Consider the following 24,104-nt stretch of genomic DNA (forward strand, 5'->3'; position numbering starts at 1 on the left):
TCCCAAGGAGTGGGTGGCAAGGCTGCCACCCTAAGGTGCAAGGACCCCAGACCTGCAGCATCCCAGACATGTTTACCACCAGGGGACCGGGGCGCGCACTTCCCTCCCGCGCCTGCTCCCTGTGCGCCCGGCTAGGCGCGCCTGCGCCACGATGCTCCACCTCTCCACGGCCCGGCAGTGGAGCCGCCCCCAGTCCCGGCCCTGGCCCGAGGAGGAGAGGAGGGAGCCAGGCAGTCTGCCGGTGCCCAGGTGACAGGGCCATGGCCATGGCCGCCCTGGGCCAGCTGCGCCTCCTCGGGCTGCTCCTGGTGGCGGTGGCGGGGCTGTGCGCCCGGGAAGGCGCGCAGGCGGAGTCCCTCTCCCCAGGAGCCCTGGAGGAAGAGATCGTCTCCGAGAAGGCGGCCGAGGCGAGCCACCGGCAGGACAGCGCCAACCTACTCATCTTCATCCTCCTGCTCACCCTCACCATCCTCACCATCTGGCTCTTCAAGCACCGCCGGGCGCGCTTCCTGCACGAGACTGGCCTGGCCATGATCTACGGTGAGTGGGTGCACCTCCCTGGGGTGGCCCCCCACCCCTCTCTGCCTAGGGGCTGGGAGACATCTCCATCCAGAGCCCAGGGCGCAGAGGGCACCCTGGAACTGCACCTGCCGCTCTGATCAGTAGCAGACCAGACCCGCCCACCACTGGTACCCGGCTCCTGAGACAGGCATCCTTGTGCTAGGACAGCCCAATCCTATCTACACTTTCCTGGGAGTAAGCCCCATTGGCTCTAATGGGACTTACTTCTGAGTAGACATGCATAGGTTGGGCTCTGAGGCTGCCATCCTACCCACACTTTCCTGGGAGTAAGCCCCATTGACTCTGTGACTCTAATGGGACTTAGAAGTAAGTATACATGCATAGGATAATGCAACAGGTTATGCACACATAGGATAGGTTGCATAGTATAGGGCTGTGATGGCTCAATCCTATCCAGTTTTCCAGTGCTGGTGCAGTTGTGCCAGTGGGCTGTGCACTGCATCCTATGGTGGAGGGGCAGTCACTGGGGCCTTCTCAGGGTATGGAAACATGTGCTCCTTTACCACGGGGTTGCATTGTGGTTCCAGCTGAGCTGGAAAATTTGATCCAACTTTCCAGCACAGGTGCATTTACAGTGCAGCCCCCCCCCCCAGGCAAGGGGACAAACTTTCCCTTACCTTGTACAGACCTCCGTAACTACCCTGCCACCACAGGGTGGAGTGCACATCCCATTGGCATAGTTACACCAGGGCTGGAAAGTTGGTTAGGATTTGGCCCTAAGAGCCCAATCCTATGCATGTCAGAAGTAAGTCGCATGATAATCAATGGGGCTTACTCCCAGGTAAGTATGGATAGGATTGGGCTCTTAATTTCACCTGTAGGTGTAGAGACAGCCCTTTCTGTAGTAGTAGTAGTAGTAGTAGTAGTAGTAGTAGTAGTAGTAGTAGTAAATCATCATCATCATCATCTGTTGGCATAAAAACAGCATTATACACAGAGAAGCAATAGGCTATTACCCAAAACACCCAGTCTCATATCTTTGACTATGTATCTCCACTACATGATATATCAAAGTTGCTACCTTCTTGATTATATCTGCCGCAGCATCGTTCAGGATGTAGCAAATTTATACCAAGTCTGGGCAACCCCTTATGTCATTTAAAATTGGATCTAAATACAGGTGTGTGTCACTTAATGACAGTGATGCAGTCTTTGATCTCCATCGTTATGCAGTTAGGTCAGTAAGCGAACATTCAGCCCAGTCTAGTGCCTTTGTTGTAAACTCCCTGCCAGAAACTAACTGGCTGTACAGGCTACTGGAGACCAATTGCCTCTCCTTTACATTAAGAGCCTCTTTGTTGTATAAACAGACACTATAGGAGACCTGACTGCCTCATTAAGAAACTCTTTGTTGTGCTTTGACCACCATCGTATATGTGGTCTGTCATTAACCAGAAGGTTGTTAAGTGATACATGACTGTACTTGATATGTAGTTGAGTGTAAAACTGATATAGGAGAATGTGTGAAATTGACTCTAAGTCAGTGTTTCTCAACATTTGTCCTCTGCTGTACCACTTCATATGGTCAACCTATTCTGAAGTGCCATCAGAAGTAACTGGTGATGACATCATTGTCAGTTACTTCTGGGATGGGAGGCCAGATGCAATGTGACAAACACCAGTAAGATGCTCAGGGTGGAAGAGAGGGCTTTTTTGAGCATGGAAAAGCATGGTTTGGAACTTCCTGCAACTTTGTTGTGTCACATTCCTGGTCTTGCTGCCAGGTGGCAGGGGTCCTGCAAGTACCACCAGACACCAACTCAAGTACCACAGGTGGTACCCATACTGCTGGTTGAGAAGCACCACTCTAAGCCAACCAATTTACAGGAGCAACATCTCTCTTTATATGGTATCCTTTTAAATCTTCTATACAAAATTGCTGATGGTATCACATTAAATCTGGCCAGCACCTGTACTTGTATATACACCTTAAAAAGTAGATGCAACCATCAAGTCTGCAGGCCCTTCCCCACTGGTCCCCACTTCCTCCCACCTATATATCCATCACCTTTATTGTTTTTTTCATATACAGGGAAGGGCCCAAGCTCAGTGGGAGAGTACCTGCCTTCCATGTAGGTCTCAGCTTCACTCTTCAGTTAAAGGATCAAGTAGTAGTTAATGGGAAAGGCCTGAGACCCTGGAGGACTGCTAAAGCACTTGCCTTCAAAGGCTTCTGCTACATTTATTTATATGTTAGGCATTATATGACATTCAGCAAATAAAAAGTTCTGCACTAGATACAAAAAACATAAGATGCACAAGTAGAGGATGGGGGGAGCTGACTTGGCAGCAGCATGCCTGAAAAGAAGATCTCAAACTGAATTTGAATCCAGCAATATATAGGCATAGAGTCCAATTCATGAGCTGCAGTTATCCCTCTCTGTTTTGCTGCAGTCAGATCTCACTTGGAGCTCTTTATTCAATTCTGAGCACTTTAATTGATATTAATAAGCTGGAATGGACTCAGGAGGTCAACTAAAATGATGTGTGTTCTGGAGACCAGGTCCAATGAAGAATGGTTAAAGGAGCTTGATATGTTTAACTTGAAGAAGAGAAAACTAAGGGGAAATATGATCAGGAGCGGCTCTGCTCCTTGAATTGGGGCAGATCCACTGCCCCTTTTCCAGGCCAGTGTCACACCCCACACACAAATAAAAATAAATTTGCATGTGTTAGCACATGAATGTCTTTCCTCACCCTTCCTTGTCTACCTAGTTACTTTCTTAAAACAGTATCTGAAAGGCTGTCACATGGAAGAAGGAGCAGACTTTCTGTGGCTTTTAAGGGCAGGACTTGAACCTGTGGTTTGAAATGTCAGGGAAGTAGGTTAGACGTGAGGAGGAACTTCCCAACTGTAATTGCTGTCCAGATTTGGAACAGCCTCCCTTGTTCAGTTGTGGTTCTCTTCCTCATCGGAGGTTTCAAGGAAAGGCTGGATGGCCCCCTGTTAGAGATGCTGTCACAGTTGCCTTTGCTGAACAGGGGGTTAGACATGATGACTTCCAAGTCCCTCCCAATTCTTTAATTCTGTCCCTGAGTGCAAACAAAGTGGCATTATTGTCTTTGTGCTCTTTTTGTGAGCTTCCGGGAATTGGCACCTGTTTGGCTGCTTTTGAAAACAGAAGACTGGCTTAGATTGAAAACAGAGAGACTCTGCAGGAATCCATCCAGATCTTGAAATTTCCAGACTTGCTTTCCTACCTGCCGAGCCCACCTGCACAAACATTAAGGGATTAGTCTCCTGGTACCTGAAATACAGAGAGCTGGTGCTGAGTTCTGTTCATGTACACCTACTCAACAGCTGCCTCTATCCCCAGACTGAAAACTAACCAGATCTTCCTCTCAGAGTTGAGATCTGCCGACAAAGATCCTGCATTCTGTGTCTCATGCCTTGTGCAGATGATGGGGCCGCTGACTCATCCCTGATGGCTCCAAAGTGTATTAACCCTTTAACATTCCCCCTTGATGTAAATGAACTCACCTGTTGAGTTATCTCCAAAGGTTTCTATGTAACTCACAGTGTTCTAAGTCCACCTGCTCTTACGTCTAAATATGTTTGTGTTTTGTGAAGCTAAGTTCTGTTAAGTTTACAGCACAAACCTGTCTGTTCTTGTCCATTCTTCCTGTGGCAGCTTATCATCTTTTCTCAGTATGTCTCACTCTTGTTAAACATCATTCTTTTGAGTCCCACTGTAGCGATGAGATGGCAAATTGTGCTTTTTACAGTCACTAAATGTTGCAGGGAAGCAGGGGCTCAGAATCAGTAATGTTATGTTTCTAGCACATTTCCATCCTGATCCTATTCGTGCTTTCTTGGAAATAAAACCTGCTGAATTCAGTGGAGGTTGCTTCGAAGTAAGCATGCATAGAATTGCATCTGTATTAAGCAAGGGTTCTTATGTTGTTGATCCTCATCTACAGTCTAGTGAGATAGCTCTCTATTATCCCCATTTTACAGGTGGAAGACTGAGTGATTTGGATTTGCCCAAGGCTGTCTCAGGAGTTTTTAGCTAAGCACATATTTGAATCTGGATTTTCTAGTTGCAGATTGTAGTAACAAACTTTTTAAAATTTTCAGCATAAAAATCTCTTGTTTTTAAGAAGGCCTGTAATATGTAGACACACCTGAATGGAGTATTCCACTTTGTGTTGGATCATGTGTTACATTCCAGGGCTAACTTGGGATGTTCACCCAATCCTTCTGTCTAGAACAGGAGTGCCCAAACCCCGGCCCTGGGGCCACTTGCGGCCCTCGAGGCCTCTCAATGCGGCCCTCAGGGAACCCCCAGTCTCCAATGAGTTTCTGGCCCTCTGAAGATTTGTTGGAGCCCACTCTGGCCCAAAGCAACTGATCTCAGTGTGAGGGTGACTGTTTGACCTCTCACATGAGCTGTGGGATGAGGGCTACCTCTACTGCTTGCTGTTTCACGTCTGTGATGCAGTAGTGGCAGCAAAGGAAAGGCCAGCCTTGCTTTGTGCAAGGCCTTTTATAGGCCTTGAGTTATTGCAAGACCTTCATTCATTCATATAAGTTCCATCTCGAAAATATTCATTTATGTAAATTTATTCAAATTTGAAATGTTTTTCCCTGGCCCCCAATACAGTGTCAGAGAGATGATGTGGCCCTCCTGCCAAAAACTTTGGACAACCCTGGTCTAGAGCATCCTAATCTTTAAAATTTCTTAAAATGTTGTGAGCTGATAAGAAATCTGGAGCAGTTATCTTGTTGTCCAGTCCATAATTTTGGCACTTTGCTTCCTCCACAGGGTACCTGTAGTTGGGAATTTCTAAAACTTAATGCCTTTGGGGAGAAGACTGGTTGCCTCCTTTCAACATAAACTCCTTTCAGTATTTTGCTGAAATTGGTTTGCCTGGACTCAGACACTCAAATGATCAGGCTAAACATATCTGGAGATTATTAAATCAGGAAGCACAAAATCTGGATTATGAAGAACTGTCTAGTTGCGTTCTGTTCTCTGATACTCTTGGAGTGATGTGCTACTTATATTTAATTGGGTGTTTCAAAATACACCTGTGTTCCTGTTGGGAAGTGGTCTGTGATCTCTGAGTTTTAGATCAGAAATGTATATCGTCCACAAAGCAGTAGAAATAGAAAAGGGCAGCTGGGGGAAAGCTTTATTTATTTAAAATATTTATATCTTGTCTTTTCTCTCCTCCTTGGGAGGTGCCTATGGCAAAATAGGCTACAATCCTATCCACACTTTCCTGGGAGTAAGCCCCATTGACTATAGTGGGACTTACTTCTGAGTAGACATGCACAGGATTGGGCTCTCAAGAGTATTTTTTTTTTTACATATTAGTAGAATACAAAGGTAAAGTGGTGGCATACCTCTCTGGCCTTCTCTTCCTCCTCCTCACAAGGCAACTGGTGTTTGTTTGTGAGGATGACGGGCACAGTGCAGCTTAAAATTATTATGAGAAGTCCTGTCTAAGGTGCCATTTCATTTTTCAGCCTTCAGCAGATGCTTCCTGTATATTCATTTTTCTCCATAACCACCATGCAAGCTGAAAATGCATTATTTTTTTTCTTTAGACATAAGCTGAGACTTTTCAGGAAGTAAAATCCCCAGACTTGTTCCTCATTTTATATTGCACAGATTAACATGTTGCCTTCTGTTTTTGTTGTTAGGTTTTAAAATCTTTTCTTAAATGAAATGTTACTTAGGCCTTATACCAGAAAGGAAATCCTCTCGTCCCTTTCTGCTCTCATTCATAAGAAAGCAAGGATTCTATCCCTGCTTTCATGGACTATGAAAGGCAAAGAGACAGGTTTTGTGGAAATTTCCTTGGGTGAAAGCCAGGGCTTTTAAGACACCTCTCACATGTTCAGCTTTGCTTTGGACTACTGGAATTGAGCAATCAAGTCAGATTCCAGTGTGCATCAAAGGAGTTAACACAAAATCAGCACCATCAAGTGAAATTCTAGCTTATAGGAAATATTAGTATCTGAGAGCAATGGCAATGACCATGATTTATTTTTGCTATGTTTGTAAAGCCTCATATGCTTGTGTAGCTTGGAGCCATGGCCAGTCCTATACCAGCGCCAGGAATATTCTGCTGTATTTAAGCATGTTTGTTGGCATATACATTACTTTTTTATGGGCATGCATTAAAAATATAAAATCTGAAACAATCCCCAGAGTGTAAATTACTGAGGGCCAAATCCTATCCAATTTTCCAGCACCAGTGCAGCCATGGCAATGGGGTATATGCGGCATCTTGCAGTGAGGGGGCAATCCTGGAGGCCTCCTCCAGGTAAGGGCACATTTGTTCCTTTTTCTCCAGGCTGCACTGCAGCTACACTGGCACTGGGAAGTTGGATAGGATTGGGCCCTGAGATGTTTATAACCTTAAACGCTTGTTCTCTTGGTGACAAAAGCCGCATGGTTGTTTAAAGTCTGTTGGCTTTTGTAGTTGCCTAACAAAACCAGTAGGATTCTATGTCCCCTTTTGCAGGTGTCCTGGTGGGTGTTGTCCTTCGTTACGGCATCCATGTCCCTAGTGATGTCAACAACGTGACTTTAAGTTGCTCGGTGCAGACGAGTCCTGCCACTTTGTTGGTCAACCTCAGTGGGAAGTACTATGAATACACCCTGAAGGGCGAAATTAGCTCTCACGAACTTAACAATGTTCAAGATAATGAGATGCTCAGAAAGGTAAGCTGGTTTGGTGTTTTTTACTCCCGCTGCCCCAAATAATGGCATTCTGCCTGGAAAGGCACAAATAGGACTAGTATAGCTATCTTGGCAGTATTTGGTCTGACCTTCCAGGAGCCCTGCAAAAGCAAGCAAAACACCTGGTTTGTTCAGGTTCTTTGTCCACACATATTTTTCTTTTGCCTCCAGGAGCCCTCATCAAAACCAGTTATCTGTTCTGAATTCCTTTCCAGCCTTGCCTGCCCACTGCATGCACTCAATGTAATTAACTCCAGCACAATCTATTCCATCTCTGGCCTGGCTGGGGCCATTTCTTGTCATTTATTTATTTATTTAACTATAATAAACATAAAATAGAAAAACAAATACATACATAAACAAAATTCCAATAAAGCAGCACGAGCGAAGCCAAAACATTCCCATACTTATAATCCAAATACATACAGTCCAAACATTAACAAATGTTAATCTATACCACTAATACTTCAAAATCAATCTTCAAATCCAAAATACCTCAAATCCCCATCCTCTCTCTGATTCAAAAAATCAATAACTGGACTCCAATTCTTCAAAAAGGTTTCTGTTGAATTCTCCCTTTCTGATACCATCGAGAGAGCTTCTAGTAAGCAACTGTTAGCAATTTCCCCTCCCTTCCTTTTTTCTTCTGTGTGTATACACACGTGTGCACACTTGCACAACATTTTCAAGTTCTCATACTTCCCAATTTCCATCTCCCGTTGTGGTCAAGGTGGGATTGCAGTATCTGTTTGTAGTGATGGAAGCTTTTTCTTGTGGAATCAGTCAATGCACCCAGATTATAAAGTAGAATATGTGGTACCTTGAAGCTGTTTGTTGAATGTGTGCACTTTGTCTTACCTTAATTTTTTTCTTTTCTTCCTTAAAAAAACTAATCACAGGTAACATTTGATCCAGAAGTGTTTTTCAACATCTTACTCCCTCCAATTATATTCTATGCTGGATATAGCTTGAAAAGGGTATGTTCTTGTTCACCATAATCGTTTTAAAAATGTCCAGTGTTAAAAAACACTCTAATGTAATTATTTTTAGTTTTATATCCCATGGGCTCAGGCAAGGCGGATATTCAGACATTAATTTACTAATGCAGTCCTAATTGGTTCTTCAGTTTTGGATAGAAGATGGAAAGGAAAAGTTATTAAGGAAATGAGTGGTTTGAGATTCCAGTGTTTGTTTTTATGCTGCAAAATAGTAGCTATTTCTGCAATCTTTCTTGTGTTCACATCCAGATAAACGTGCTGATATAGTATCATGGCTCCATGTTTGTATAATACATAAAAACTTTGCAAAACAAGATTAACTCCAATGTTGTATTTGTTCAAGTATGTGTATAAACGTGATAAAAGTTTGAAATGAAAATATTTTTGGAATACCACCTCTATGTGTGTTTGTAGTCTTAAACTTGATTACTGACAGTGCAATACTGACAGCTCAATCCTTCTCATGCTGGAACAGGCAGGCCAGGAGGCCTGTACTGTATCCATTGCAAAATTGGGACCAGAAGTGGCTCAGCCAGAGGCAAGGGGAAACTTGCGCTGACCTAACAGGGAGTCAGGATTGCGCCCTAAGGCCGCAATCCTAACCAATTTTCCAGCACTGACATAAGGACAATACAACTCTGAGGTAAGGGAACAAACATTGCTCTACCTTGAGGAGGCCTCAATGACAGCCCTCCAACTGCAGGATGCAGCATATGCCCCACTGGCACAGCTATACCAGTGCTGGAAAGTTGGTTAGGATTGTGCCCTTAGTGTGTTTGTTTAGACACAAATCTCATTGAATTCAGTGGGGCTTGCTTCCTAGTAAGTATGCTTAGAATTGCAGCCTAAATTGCATACTGGAATATGCACCAGACCCAAATTGGCTTCTGTTTATTGTGATTAGGTGGTGTTAGTGCTGAGTGATGCTTAACATATGAGCCATTGTGATGGTACAATTACGTGACAAAGCTCATAACACAGTAATAGTTAAATGTCTCTTGAGATGCTCTCGAGTAGGGCATGAAGATGACGCTTTTCTTGTTGTTTCTCCTCAGTGTCTGATCTTAGAGGGTTACTACACATGTACACGGAGGTTCCATTTGGCTCTCATGACTGTTGGCTTTTGATGGGTCTATCCTAATCCTCTTATAAAAGCATTTAAACTAGTGGTAGTGAACTCTACACACATTAACTCTGGTGTGAAATGCTTTCTTTTTTGCCTACTGCCAGTCAACTTTGTTGATTGACCTCAACTTCCAGAATTTTCCTTGTGTATGTCATTCTCACTCCAACCCTGCAGTAACATTTTGACAGTTGGTACTAGGCCTCTGTGTGTGTGTGTGTGTGTGTGTGTGTTTGAGACAGACAGACAAAGACATAGAGACAGAGGCCAAAATGTTTTAGGCCATGTGTTAAGAAATGTTTTTAGTGCCTGTGAAACTAAATCAATCTAAGTTGGGAAGACAAAGATTGCAGCCTAACTCTGTAAGAATCTGAGATCCACTGGATAGCTCCCCTGAGCATGTCACCCCACCGCTCTTTGTCTAATGTATGGTGGACAGATCTGAACGAATGGGTAGACTACCGTTTCCATAAAATTTGCATTCAGGATTCATGACAGAGATCTGACCCATGAGCTTTGCAACAACCATTTCCAATGCTTTATGATATACTGTAACCACTTGTACTTTCTTTTCTGTAGCGGCATTTCTTCCGAAATCTGGGGTCCATTCTGGCCTATGCGTTCCTTGGAACTGTGATCTCTTGTTTTGTGATAGGGTGAGTGTTTGCTCCACTTCTGTAGACTTTTAGAAAATGGAGGGCAGATCATAGCAGAGTCATGTGTCATCGAATTAGAATTTGCATCAGTATGTCTCTGCAGAAAAGGCACTCTGGATCTTCATTCATCCAGAGGAGGATGGTGGTAGCAAATCAGGCTCAAGGGACTAAGGATTTTTACCTTTTGTATCAATGGCTAGAACCGTCTGGTGGGTTATTAAACGGTTTAGAAGCCATTGATTATGTCTGCAAATGATAAATCACCCAGATTCAAATTGGTTTTATTGCCCTTGATGACGTTATCATATTATCTGAATGTTGTGGTTCTTGAAAGATAGAACCTTCTTTCAATTGTAAAAATCCCTACGGGGATTTAAATAGCCTGCCTATGTAAACCGCCTTGAATAAAGTCTTGAATAAAGACCAAGAAAGGTGATATATAAATACCTGTATTATTATTATTTATTATTATCTGTGTTCCTGTTGAATTGCCAGATCCATCATGTATGGCTGTGTGGCACTGATGAAAGTGATGGGTCAGCTTGGAGGAGATTTCTACTTTACTGACTGTCTATTGTTTGGTGCCATTGCCTCAGCTACCGATCCAGGTATATTGCAGACTTGTTTTTTGAACAGGCAGCTTGTACGTTAATTAACACAAGTTCATGTTTCTAATATTTAGCAGTCAGAGAGACCTTGCTTTTCAGGCCTCTTGGAAGATAGTAGAATTTGGGGGGGCTCCCTACCTGTTCCCTGTTTAAGGGGTATTATTGGTGTGCAGACCCCTTTCCCAGCTGTGCTGCACACTAACTCCAGATGTTCAGTGATGATGTCATCATGTCATTGCTGAACTTTTGGGTTGCCATGCTCCTCGCTGTGTGGAGCTTGGCTAGAAGGTAAGCTGCTGCACCACTCCACTTAGTGGGGATAGTGCTCCCTGCAGTTTCTTCCGAGCACCTCGCTGTTAAACAGTACAGATTTCTTGCAAAACCCTGTTTGTCTGAATGTCTGTTTTCAATCCTCCTTTCTCTCTTTGTCAGTAACTGTGCTTGCCATATTCCATGAACTGCAAGTTGATGTTGAACTCTATGCCCTTCTCTTTGGCGAAAGTGTCCTCAACGATGCAGTTGCAATTGTGCTGTCTTCGTAAGTTGCATGCCTTGTCTCTGTTTTTTGACTTAAAATAAGTAAAAACGTTTAATATGGCTCACTCCGTGGACAGTATGGGAAGCCTCTATGATAGTGAGTAGGGCAGATCCTGTGCACCAAGAAAATTCTCTCAGGTATGGCACAGCAGTGGCAAAACCTTACTGTCCCTTCCTGCCTCCTCTGTTTTTTGCACCTGGTCTTTGTAGAAACTCACGCTGGGAAGCCACTTCTCCCAGGAAATTGGGGTGCAGAGCCTTCTGGGGCGTCCCAGATGTACTGCACAGTGGGCTGTAGTTTGAACTGTTCTAGCAGTTGAGGGGATATTTATTTAAATGTAGTACCATTAGTTTGTGAGAAAATGGCACCAAAAGCCACCAGCATTTCTACTAGTCCAGTAGGTGCTGATGATTCTGGAGTGGTTTCATCTTGAGTATTTCTGGAATGCTATTTTGACCTTTGGTCCCAGGCTTCTTGGTTCTTTGGACAGTGTAGCTTATGTAGCAGACAGAACAGTGCTACTAAAGTCTCGTTGATTTCTCAGCCAGCCATTCCAATTATGTCCCAATGTGGGCTGACAAGCCAGGGGCATAGTTTTCATTGCTGTAGGGTGTTTTCTTTGCCCTGAGACTTAATGGCAAGCCTTTTGCTTTGGGGATTTCCTGCTGCACAGGACAGACCTTGAGATATATTTGACATACTAATAAGAAACGTGTGTGTGTTTTTTCTCTCCCAGTTCTATTGTAGCCTATCAGCCAGCAGGAGACAACAGCCACACTTTTGATGTCACAGCAATGTTCAAATCCATAGGGACTTTCCTGGGGATATTCAGTGGATCGTTTGCCATGGGAGCTGCTACTGGAGTTGTGACTGCTTTGATATCCTTTGAATTCAGTGAATGAGGCTTGGCTTCTAAGATGTTCCAGAACTTTGTAAGAGCCCAATCCTGAGCTCTTACCACTCGTCTTCCACTAGTGCTGAGTGTTGTAAACGTGCCGTAAGGCACGTTTGCAGACCTCAGCACTGGCCCAGTGCCAGAGCTAGTCCAGCGCCAGCCAGCACTGGGGTGGCGCTGGTGGACTGCTGCTGCTCCACCACTCTGCAGTCGCCTGAACTGCCGGGCAGCAGAGAGGTAGGTAGAGGTGTGATGAGGGGCGGGGAGGAGGTTTGCTGGTGGGAGGGAGCGCGGTGGGAGCCACGGGCCCAACACAGAGTTTCTTGAGTCTATGGCAGCCCAAGGGTTGCCGCAGAATCGAGTAGCCCCATTGCGGGGCAATTTGCCTTACCCAGTGGAAGGGGAGAAAAGTCCCCTTCTCCTGAGGAGCTGCTAGCAGCTGCCCTGTTGTGCACAGGATGCTGCAGCAGTCACTCCTAACCATGTTTCTGCTACATAATACAAGCTGGCAAAACTGGGGGTGAGGAGTTGCTCCAAGGGGTCTGCAATTAGCAGTTTGTGAACCAGTCAGCAACCCAGCTGAGTCTGATCACTCTGGACTTAATACCTTTTGATGCCCTGCAAATCTGGTCTAAAGGGCATGATACATTTTACCTGCTGGCCTTTTGTAGGCTGGAAAACACATTTTGTGCTTAGTGCTGCCTTTCTGTTGTGTTTTTCATTTTTATGAGCTCCATGGATAGAAGTGTCGACCTTGTGCTTTTAGAAATCTAGTGAAGTGAAGGTGCTTAATAAACAGGATGAGAACTTGCTTGCTTCCAGTGCTGGTGCCATGTTCAGAAGCTCTGCTTGGCACCCCCTAGCTGCCTTCTGGTGGCACACTGCATGCTGCCACTGATTTGAGGGGCCAGTCCAGGCAGGTGGTCTCTCTGATGGACATGGCTTGACCTGGGTGAGCTGACACAACTCCTGCTCATTTTGTACCCCCCTTTTCCCCCAAGTGTGTTTATGTGCAATAGAGTTCACCCACTTCTCTTCCTTAGCTCCTCCTTCCACGTTACCAAATTCACTAAACTCCGTGAATTCCAGTTGCTCGAAACTGGCTTATTTTTCCTCATGTCTTGGAGCACATTTCTGTTGGCTGAAGCTTGCGGCTTTACAGGTAGGATTCATCATTTTCTGCTCCTGTCTTCATTGTGTTGTTTTGCTTGATGTGTTGTGGTGTAGGAGGCAGCAAGACATCACTTTGTGTGACTTGCTGTAGATTAGAAGCTGTAGCCAAAGAACAGGCAGTTTTGTTCAAATCCACATGTGCAGTTCATCCTCACTGCTGCTTCTTATTGGCCTTTGTTGCACTGCCTCACTTTTAGCCTCATAAAAGTTGCAAGGTCAGAGGAAGCTGCCTTTAGTTGAGTCTCTTGGTCTGTGTAGCTCAGTGTTATCAACACGGACTGGCAGTGCTCTCCACAGTTTCCGAGATGAATTTTTCTCTGCCCTACCAGGAAAATGCCAGGAATTGAATCTGGGATCCTGCAAAACAGTTGCCCTTCTATTGAGCTGTGAACTCCCCACAAATTGTTTAGGTTATAATACTGCAGTGGATCAAGTCTGGGACCCATTTTGTCCGGCTTCCTGTATCTCACGGTGGCCCACCAGTTGCCTCAAGGAGCACACAAGACATCAAGCTACCTGGCCCTAAATCTTATCTTTCAGTTATGTGCATGTGCTTGAAGAGCACCAGTAGCTTCCTTTCCATTCAGTATGATGAGGAGTTCTATCTAAGTGGAAAAAACCTGTTTGCCTAAGTATGTTGCTACATGTTGTACTATAGGCTGTGTCTGTAGTTGGATTTCACATTTTGCAAGCCAGAGTTTTAATGTAGTTCTCTGTTCACAGGTGTTGTAGCAGTATTGTTCTGTGGGATCACTCAGGCTCATTATACTTACAACAACCTGTCTACAGAATCCCAGCACAGAACTAAACAGGTGAGGGATCAATGTGGCTTTGCTTGGGAACCCACTCCTGGGAACATAAACTTTCCCCTTAAACCACTCTGCCAGTTTTTCCCCTCAGTACTTCCTAGCTTGATGGATCTGTCAAAACTCCAGGTATCTTGTTACTTTGGGCAATGGAAGAGGCTTGTGGCTGGTCTTTCATTTCATGAAATCAATGGGATGGTTTGATGGCTTTTAGACTTTTTAATGTTTTGTGATTTTTTAAAATTGTACTTTTTAATTAAGGTTGGTATTGGTTTTAATAAAAATATGAACAATCAAACAACAATTGAGGTGGTCCTACATCCACTCCGAGGAAAAAGCATATTGCACAATTATTCTTTTGGCTTCCTGAAAAACTCACTATGAATCCAAAACACCTGATTTTTAGGGAATTATACTTGTTAAAATGTGAAACTTATCCAATCTGTTCTAACATGTATTATCACAATTTTTTTGTTATGGCTGGTTTTATCAATTGCTTTTGGCACAAGATGGTTTCCAAAGTGGTTGTGCCATTAGCTGCAAGCCTACCTATCTTTTCTGCATGCACATGAAACCATTCCGTGTCCGAACATATTCGTTGAAAGGTGTATTTGATGTTTTCTAGATGATCAGTAGTGTTTAACATAAAAATAATTAAATGTGTAATCTCTTCTTGTGTTTCAGCTGTTTGAGCTTCTCAATTTCTTGGCTGAAAACTTCATCTTTTCCTACATGGGTCTTACACTGTTTACCTTCCAGAATCACGTGTTTAACCCAACATTTGTAGTGGGAGCTTTTGTATCCTTTTTGTGTACCAACATCACGGAAGTTGAAGGAAAAACGACCTAGGATATAACTTCTGCATATGATTGTTGTATATGGGGATGGTCTTCGTGTAGAAGTCCATATGCACACACTATAATGTGTGAAAATGTGTAAGTGGTATATAAATACTGTTAATAATAATAATAATAATAATAATAAATATAAAATGTGGGAGATTGTCAACTATGTGGTTAGGGCATTGGAACATAAGAACATAAGAACAGCCCCACTGGATCAGGCCATAGGCTCAGCTTCCTGTATCTCACAGCGGCCCACCAAATGCCCCAAGGAGCACACCAGATAACAAGAGACCTGCATCCTGGTGCCCTCCCTTGCATTGGCATTCTGACATAGCCCATTTCTAAAATCAGGAGGTTGCACATACACATCATGGCTTGTAACCCGTAATGGATTTTTCCTCCAGAACCTTGTCCAATTCCCTTTTAAAGGCGTCCAGGCCAGTCGACATCAACACATCCTGTGGCAAGGAGTTCCACAGACCAACCAAACACTGAGTAAAGAAATATTTTCTCTTGTCTGTTCTAACTCTCCCAACACTCTATTTTAGTGGATGTCCCCTGGTTCTGGTGTTATGTGAGAGTGTAAAGAGCATCTCTCTATCCACTCTGTCCTTCACTTGCATAATTTTGTATGTCTCAATCATGTCCCCCCTCAGGCGCCTCTTTTCTAGGCTGAATAATAATAATAATAATAATAATAATAATAATAACTTTATTTCTACCCCGCCTTTCTTCCCGAAGGGACTCAAGGCGGCTGAAGAGACCCAAATGCCGTAGCCTTTCCTCATAAGGAAGGTGCCCCAGCCCAGTAATCATCTTAGTCGCTCTCTTTTGCACCTTTTCCATTTGGACAATGTATTTATAAGAAATCCCCCTCTATTACTTAAAATGTTGCTGTAATTTGTACATTCTGGTGTATTCATGTTTACCGTTTGTAGAGATTACCTCCATATGGAGAAGAGTAAGATATGAATTAGATAGTGTGGTCAGAATCCAAAAAACCAAACATTAAGGATTAAGTTCACTTTTTCCATTTAAGTGGCATCTGTTAAGTTATATGTGCTGCATCCCTGTAAGAAAAACAATTCCTTAATGTGTCTGTGAATCTAGCTGGCGGTATTCCTGGGGAGAGCTGCAAACATTTATCCTCTCTCTTTCCTGCTTAACCTGGGGAGAAGAAACAAAATTGGAACAAATTTTCAGCATATGATGATGTTTGCTGGTGAGCACTAATGTTTATTTTCCATAACTAATTACTACATGTAATTACTATTTGTTGCCTTGAGGAGAGAAACGGGTTTGTTCAAAGAGACTGAGGATGGGTCCTTTCCAGTATTCTTAGAACAAGTCTAGTGAACATGAGAGGAGCCATACTGGATCAGATCAAAGATCCATCAGACCGAAGATCCAAATTTATTATTGTGTTTCCCACAGGACCCTGCAGATATTTCAAGCAAGACTTAAGAGTAGATCTTCCTCAGCTTTGCTCCCTGATAACTTGGTGATGGGGCACACATTTCACCCATGTTACTTTGCGGCCAGGCAAAGACTAATTAAGTAGTTTTTTTTTTTCAAGCTTTCAAAAGTTATTGACTAAGGGTGCAATCCTAACCAGCACATAGGCCGGCATAAGTCCCCCGGGAGGGTCACAAACATGCCCTAAAGCACGTTTGCGCCTCTGTGGGAGGAAGCTGCGTCAGCACATGTAGATGCACCGACGTGCGGAGGCCGGCAGAAGCCTCCGTGGCGACTTCTTCACTGCCGCGTGTGTCAACACACCCGCACCAACACAAACAGCAACGGTAGGCATGGGAGGGGATGGGGAGGAGGCAGGAGGGGGCGTTTCTGGGTGGGGGAGGGCGGGTGATGGGCGGCCCCGGGGGCAGGCACGCGGGGAGCTGGGGGCGGGGCTGGGACCCAGCAATTATGCCGAATCCCAACCCCCGTCCCCAGGGAGAACGGAGCGGCTTCAAGCCGCTCCGCTCTCCTTGGACTTGCACCACCTCTAGAGGTGGCGCAGGTCCGAGGAGACCCATTGGGGCGAGCAGCCCTTACCCAGGAGTAAGGGGACGAGCTTCCCCTTGCCTCTGGCTGAGCCGCTGCAGCCAACGAACCTGTGTTGGATGCAGTGCAAGCCTCCTGGCTTGCCTGCTCCAGCGCAGGTTTGGATTGCGCCCTAAATTGCTTTTATTTGCTGCTCTTTTACTTCCGTTGAATTATAGCTGATTTTTCATTGTATTTTCTTGTTTTAATTGATAAGCTGTTTGCAATCTGTGTTGAGCAGAAAAGCAAAAGAATTCTGTTGATCTTGTGTATGCTCTTTTCTCCCCAGGCTTGCGGGGAGCCATGGCTTTTGCACTGGCCATTCGGGACACAGCCACCTATGCTCGGCAGATGATGTTCAGCACAACACTTCTGATCGTCTTTTTCACTGTTTGGGTATTTGGTGGTGGCACCACTGCCATGCTTTCGTGCCTGCACATTAGGTGATTGCAATCACTTTGCTCTTGTCCGTCTTCACTAAGGGTCTTTTGAGATGTGGCTTTTCATTTTGGGATGATTACACCAGAACCAGGGGACATCCACTAAAATTGAGTGTTGGGAAGAGTTAGAACAGACAAAAGAAAATATTTCTTTACTCAGCATGTGGATGGTCTGTGGAACTCCTTGCCACAGGATGTGGTGCTGGCGTCTAGTCTAGACGCCTTTAAAAGGGGATTGGACAAGTTTCTGGAGGAAAAATCCATTACGGGTTACAAGCCATGATGTGTATGCGCAACCTCCTGATTTTAGAAATGGGTTATGTCAGAATGCCAGATGCAAGGGAGGGCACCAGGATGAGGTTACCTGGTGTGCTCCCTGGGGCATTTGGTGAGCCGCTGTGAGATACAGGAAGTTGAACTAGATGGGCCTTTGGCCTGATCCAGTGGGGCTGTTCTTATGTTCTTAACTACAATTCCCAGGAAGCCTTGCAGGTCTCTTGTTATGTGGTGTGCTCCCTGGGGCATTTGGTGGGCCGCTGTGAGATACAGGAAGCTGGACTAGATGGGCCTATGGCCTGATCCAGTGGTGCTGTTCTTATGTTCTTATGATTGACTGTGCTTGCTGCCTGATGCATGATTTAGCAATATCACGAATACAAGCTTGTTCCAGCTTCCTTGTCAGGGAATTACCGGGCGGGTCCTCTCATGGATTGGGAACTGGTTGAAGACCAGGAAACAGAGAGTGGGTGTCAATGCATAATTTTCACAATGGAGAGAAGTGAAAAGTGGTGTGCCCCAAGGATCTGTCCTGGAATTGGTGCTTTTCAACCTGGTCATAAACGACTTGAAGACAGGGTTGAGCATCGAAGTGAACTCCCACTTTAAATGGTTCCTCTTGACCCAGTTAACAAGGGATTGCATGTAAAAATATAAAACGGTTAAAAGGATTCTTACAGGGCAATCGTATGTGTGTTTACTCAAAAGTAAGTCTCACTAAGTTCAGTTAGTCTTGTTCCCTTCTAACTGTGTTTAGGATTGCAGCCTTATTGGAGTTAGCTTTTCCTTTAAAAACTCGTGCAGACGTTTATCTAAAGCCACCCCAGGAAATGTTGTTCAGCTTGCAGGGTTGGACTCCAGAACTTCCTGGGTCTCTTCAGCCAGTGACAATTCATATGGGTGAAGTCAGAAAGCACATTGAAGGAAACTAAAATGTCCTTCCAAGCATTCTTTCGCTGCTCTGGCTTTTATTTCCTTTCATGAGAATGAAGTTTGGAGGTTACCCTTTTGAAATGAGATCTCTGCACAGCACCTGAATAGGGAAGCTTCCCTATGTTATGCTAGTGAAATGTCTCTTCTTTGCCACTGGGTGTCACCTTGGCCACACACCTAAAAGCTGTGGAAGAAGAGTTGGATTAATAAAAATCTAAGGGTGTATGATGGACTCTTCATCCATTATAACTTTTTTCCCCAGGGAGTTAGTTTCCACACATATCGTTTCCCATGCAAATATTGATATTCTAAGTGCAAATGCTTGCGGTTTTTCCAGCATCAAGCATGCCAGTGGGATAGTCAGAGAATGCTTAGATGAAACTCATAAGGTAGTTTGAATAACAGTTCACCTGTGCATTTTTCTGCAGGGTTGGTGTTGATGCAGATCAAGAGAATTTGGTAAGAGCTACTTTTTAAGTGACGGCATATACGTATATTTTTTTCATCTCGAAGACTAGTTTGAGTACCACTGTTCTACTGCTTTTAAGAAAGAGAATATTTGATATGAAAAGAAAGTGGCCATGCCTTAGGAATGGCTAGCGTCCTCCCAAGACTTAATATTTCACCAGATGGTCGCTGTTGGTGGCAAGGTGTTTTTCCTGGCCAAATGCCATAAATCACTGTGGAGAGTGATAATTGCTAGGTAGGAGAAGACTTAACAATGCTGTAATGTGTTTCATCAAATTTTTCAGGGTGTGCCAGAAAATGAACGGAGAAGCACCAAAGCAGAGAGTGCCTGGCTGTTCCGGCTGTGGTACAACTTTGATCATAAGTATCCTTAATTGACTTGAAAGTCCTTTGGCCTTTGTCATGTGTGCCTTTTTAACCCTTCGGGTACAAAGGCCAAGAGGTTGCATGATGGCAGGAAAGAATTCTTCTGTCAAGGAGGCCTCTTCTACTCAGCTGTGCAGCCTTGTCTCTTATGGATCCACTCACTTGGAAGTGAAACAGAGCTAAATATGCCTTTGAAATGGCTTTAAAGGGGCACCCAGTTATTTTATGCTCAGGGGCCACTTTAGTCTTTTGTGTGTGTGTGTGTGTGTGTGTGTGTGAGAGAGAGAGAGAGAGAGAGAGAGAGAGAGAGAGAGATTCCTTAACAGTATTCTTAACTATTGTGGACCAGAAACCTGAGAGAGAGCACTGAAATGAAAGTCTTTTTTTCCCTCCTTTCAGGACTCTTTAAAGCTATTTTCCTTAAAATTACAGCAGATGCAAAATTTTACTATGTCTTAATTAGTAATGCTCTGTGGCTGTTATGGTCCAAATAAAGTTACTTTGTTCTGAGCCGCAAACATCCAATTGGCCCACCATAGCTTTATGTGGGTGCCTAAATTCTCCCTAAGAGCTATTGCAGATGTGTTTTATTTCTTAACAATGCTCTTCTTTAGCTACCTGAAGCCCCTCTTGACACATAGTGGCCCTCCTCTCACAACAACGCTCCCCAGCTGCTGTGGACCCATCGCAAGGTGTCTGACAAGCCCACAGGCTTATGAGGTAAGTGCAGGGCCTCCTAGAGGCCAACGTTGCTTTCCCCCCATATGTTGCACTTCCATAGGGGTTACGTTATGTGGTCCTACACAGCTATTGCTGTAAATGGAGAAGATACCTTTTCAACAACCCTGCGCGGTGATTAAAAGGGTTAGTGCTTGTAGAGGTCCACATCACATGATGTTTGGTCTTGACAGATCTCTCTGCCTGTGCCAAATAAGCTGTCAAATCAGTTGCTAAGCTACTTGTGAGAATGTAAAAACAGACTTTCTGGTTCAGACCAAAGATTCAGTTTCCAGCATCAGTTATCCAGATGCCTCTGCAAAGCTCACAAGCAGATATGATGCTGATGGATAGTCTCAGTTGGTTATCTTATGGTATCTAGAACTTAGACTGTCTGCTTCTAAACCTGGAAGTTCCATTTATATATAGTAGCTGACAGCCATTGATAAACCAAACCTCCATGAATTTCATTCTATGAGATTATAACAAGATTCTTTTAGTGTGTAGATGAACTCAAACCCTATATATAGTCACAACATCCTTGTGAAGCAGACCTTTAGTCTCATTTTACAGGTATACCTGAGGTGGAGGAAGAAAGAGAATCTCTCTGAAAGCTGCTTAGCAGACGTGCAGTGCAATCCTATGCATGTTTACTTGGAAACAAGTCACACTGTGTTAAGTGGAACTTACTCCCAGATAAATGTGCATAGGATTGCAACCTTAATGGGATTTGAACTAGCGTGGTCAGGCAATCATTATCTTTAAGCAGTGTTTCTCAAACTGAGTCTCTAGCCAATTTCAGGTGGGTCCCCATTCATTTCAATGTGTATTTTATTTTTAATATATTAGACTTGATGCTACCATGGTATGTGATTGCATTTGGGAAGATGTTACAGATCTGTACTTTTAACAGGCTACTCTGTGTGTGCTTTTGACAATGATAGTCAATGGGGCTTATTCCTGGGTAAGTGTGGATAGGATTACAGCCTTTGGGATGTTTGGGGAGTTTTTTTAAACAGATCAGCAATTGCTTGGGAGGGTTAGGAGAGTTCTTTATTATAATTAAACTTTATTTATTTTTTTGTTTTAAATATTTTCTTTTAAACTTTCAATTCACTTAATGGATTGATTTAATTTGATGTTGTCATATGGGGGAGTGTTAAAAATTTTCCTGCTTGATGATGTCACTTCTTGCCATGATGCCACTTCTGGTGGGTTGTGACAGATCATCATTCTAAAAAGTAGGTCCTGGTGAATCCCTTAAAGTTTGAGAACCTCTGCCTTTAAGGATTTTCCTTTTCTTCTTAGCCTTTTAGAGATGCTGCAAGGGTCTGTTTTGCACATCTGCTATTTTGCTAAAGCTAGTTTATTATTTCTTTTTATTCAGAATCAAGAGCAACTGAAAGATGACGACTCAGACCTTATTTTGAACGACGGAGACATCAGTTTGACATATGGGGATTCCACAGTGAACACGGATTCTCTGACGTCTGGTACATCTAGAAGGGTGGCAGGAAACGGCTCCGAGGATGCTCTGGACCAGGAGCTTGGCTTCGGGGACCACGAACTTGTCATAAGGGGTACACGCCTAGTTCTCCCCATGGATGACTCTGAACCCCCCTCAAATGTTGTCGATAATGCAAGACATGGCCCGGCATAAGATCTGTAGCTTGATTGACTGACAGTTTAAAAAAATTTAAGATCTACATACGATTGTGAAGAGAAAATGTACTACCTACCACAAAAACCTACTGCATGTCTCAGAATGTCTAAGCTGTATAAATATTTATTTATTTATATGGTGTCAGGAGAATATAACTATCTGTACGAGACAGCTTGTGAACAGCAAGCTGTTAATTTTTTTAAGGTTAAAAGGTTAAGGTTAAGATCTGATGGACTACACTGTGTAGGGTGGAACTGCTTTAGAATAGAATTCAGCTTTGAGAGAACAGGGAAAAAGTGGGATGAAATACTGGCAGCAGATCTTTTAACTGTATGAAAATAGTCCACCTTTCTGTTTGGTTTCCATGATTTGACTTATCTGAGAGCAGAAAGGAGGTGGGAATGTCCTGGTGGGTTAGGTTTTGCCATACTCATTGTAGCTGGTGAAAACTGTGTTCTTTGAAGCACAGCTGTAGGATTTGGCAGAGAAGATCTTGACCAAGTTACTCTGATGGCCTTGATTTTTACACTCCTAAACCTACAATCTTCACTTAATAGTTGATGATAAGCTGTGATGGGACTGCAGTGCTCAGATCTAACTGTCACGGTAGCAAATTGTCAGATGTTAATGGGAGCAGCTTGCAACCCTCTTCTGAGGGTCTTAACGGCCAGAGGAGATGCTGAAGAAGTTAATTCTTTTGAATTTATACTTTGAAGGATTGTGTTTTGTTTTTTTGTCTTTTTAACTTCTTTCTTGCCTTATCCCATAGGATCACAGGCAGGTTCTGAGTTATGAAGCAGCCAAAACTGGCAGAGTTTGATTTCTGTCATAGTGGATTAAGCAGTGTTTCTTGAGCAGGTAAGGGCATTGTGAAGGTGATACCACGAGGTTCCTTTAGCTTCTAGCTGGGTGGCTGTGCCTTTTGGTATCTCAATGTTATCTTCTTACTGCATAGCAGCTAAGAAAACCAATTGAAGTTAAGAGTCTGGTACAGTTCCACACTACATCATGGAGTCCAGCTGTGCGGCTAGCACATGCAAAGATTGGAGACTCTTGGTTTTTTTAAAAGAGTCATTTTGGATATTCGGTGGTACTGAAAGGGAGTTGTCTGTCCGTCCATGCTGTATAGTTGCACTTTTGTTTGATAACTCCTTTGCATGATTGTGTGTCTGTAAAGAATCCTCAATTTTTTTTATTGTTCTTGCGTCTCTTTACTGTTAAATGAGAAACATGTTTGTAAAACTGCCATGGTTTCTTTACAATTTTTTTTCTTGCCTGAGGAAGAGCACTGAACAACTTGCTGTCATTGCACTGTGTGTGTTCAGCTTTATCCTGTAGTTATGTTTTGTTTTCAAATGGTGCAGTGGTTGGTTTTGAGAGGATGAGAATTCTAAATTTCATGTTTCCTTTGGAGAAAATGGCTGTGGTAGGAAACCTTTCCATGTACAACTCTTATTTTTCCTTTTTGGCAGATCTTCTCACAGTCAGAGGTACTGTAAAGCTATTCCAAACTTAACATAGTGTTCCCTTAATCCAGAAGTGTGATCTCCCCAGAGAATTTAGGGCCCAATCCTGTCCAATTTTCCAGCGCCATTGCAACCACAATGCAGACCTGAGGTAAGGGAACAAATGTTCCCTTACCTTGAAGAGGTCTCTATGACTGTTCCCCCACCACAGGTTGCAGCACATGCTTCATTTGTACTCTGCATCAGCATTTGTACTCTGCATTTGTACTCTGGAAAGTTAGATAGGATTGAACCCTCAGTCTCCATCTGAATTTTAGTATAATCTTTGAGAAGCAGTAGATCTGCTTTGACTATAGTTCAGATATTTTGGATCTGTTCGTTACTTATCTGGAGAGAAAATTCAGCCTAGACTGTGTGTTTTGAATTCATACACAACCCTCCCACTTTCAGCAGAGAAAACCAACATTGTGCCATGTTTGAATGAGGAATCTCCCTTCTCACCCTCAAGTCTCTCTAGGAACAGATTGGGTAGACATGGAGCTTCTACATTCAAATAAATGTTTTGCAGTCTGGTTCACTTGTTACTTTCTCCTCGTGGTTAATGGGTAGAGCAAATGAGAGCCTGTAACTTGCACCAACTTTCGATTTCACCCTCCAGAGTAACATGAACAGGCTCATCCTTTCTCATCTTTTAACAATGGATCCTTGACTTTGTATGGCTTTTGTCAGTCAGTGATTGTCCAAAGCCAAACGGGGGGATGGGGAACACTCATGCAAAAATACTAGGATATTGAGTTCTGTTGCAGCCAAGAA

General features: G+C 43.7%; 1 protein-coding gene across 1 annotated transcript; it reads left to right on the plus strand.

Moving 5' to 3' along the window:
• The first annotated feature begins 206 nt into the window (after positions 1 to 206).
• SLC9A6 (solute carrier family 9 member A6) lies at positions 207 to 23,532 on the plus strand. Its single transcript, XM_066640025.1, has 16 exons — positions 207 to 540; positions 7,060 to 7,259; positions 8,177 to 8,254; positions 9,978 to 10,054; positions 10,550 to 10,662; positions 11,095 to 11,200; positions 11,937 to 12,078; positions 13,152 to 13,257; positions 13,992 to 14,080; positions 14,759 to 14,872; positions 16,030 to 16,141; positions 17,252 to 17,405; positions 19,040 to 19,070; positions 19,364 to 19,443; positions 20,060 to 20,165; positions 21,550 to 23,532. Exons 1-16 carry the CDS (start codon positions 261 to 263, stop codon positions 21,820 to 21,822), a joined length of 2,061 nt encoding a protein of 686 aa, XP_066496122.1. The 5' UTR covers positions 207 to 260; the 3' UTR covers positions 21,823 to 23,532.
• The last annotated feature ends 572 nt before the right edge of the window (positions 23,533 to 24,104 follow it).

Source organism: Tiliqua scincoides, chromosome 12 (assembly GCF_035046505.1).
Source record: "Tiliqua scincoides isolate rTilSci1 chromosome 12, rTilSci1.hap2, whole genome shotgun sequence".
Classification (NCBI taxonomy): domain Eukaryota; kingdom Metazoa; phylum Chordata; class Lepidosauria; order Squamata; family Scincidae; genus Tiliqua; species Tiliqua scincoides.

Excerpts from the sequence above, each read along its gene's own strand:
- SLC9A6 (XM_066640025.1), top strand. The coding sequence starts at position 261 with ATGGCCATGGCCGCCCTGGGCCAGCTGCGCCTCCTCGGGCTGCTCCTG. Across the intron at positions 12,079-13,151 it reads CTGGAGTTGTGACTGCTTTG|GTTACCAAATTCACTAAACT; the intron begins ATATCCTTTGAA and ends TCCTCCTTCCAC. Across the intron at positions 19,444-20,059 it reads TGGTACAACTTTGATCATAA|CTACCTGAAGCCCCTCTTGA; the intron begins GTATCCTTAATT and ends GCTCTTCTTTAG.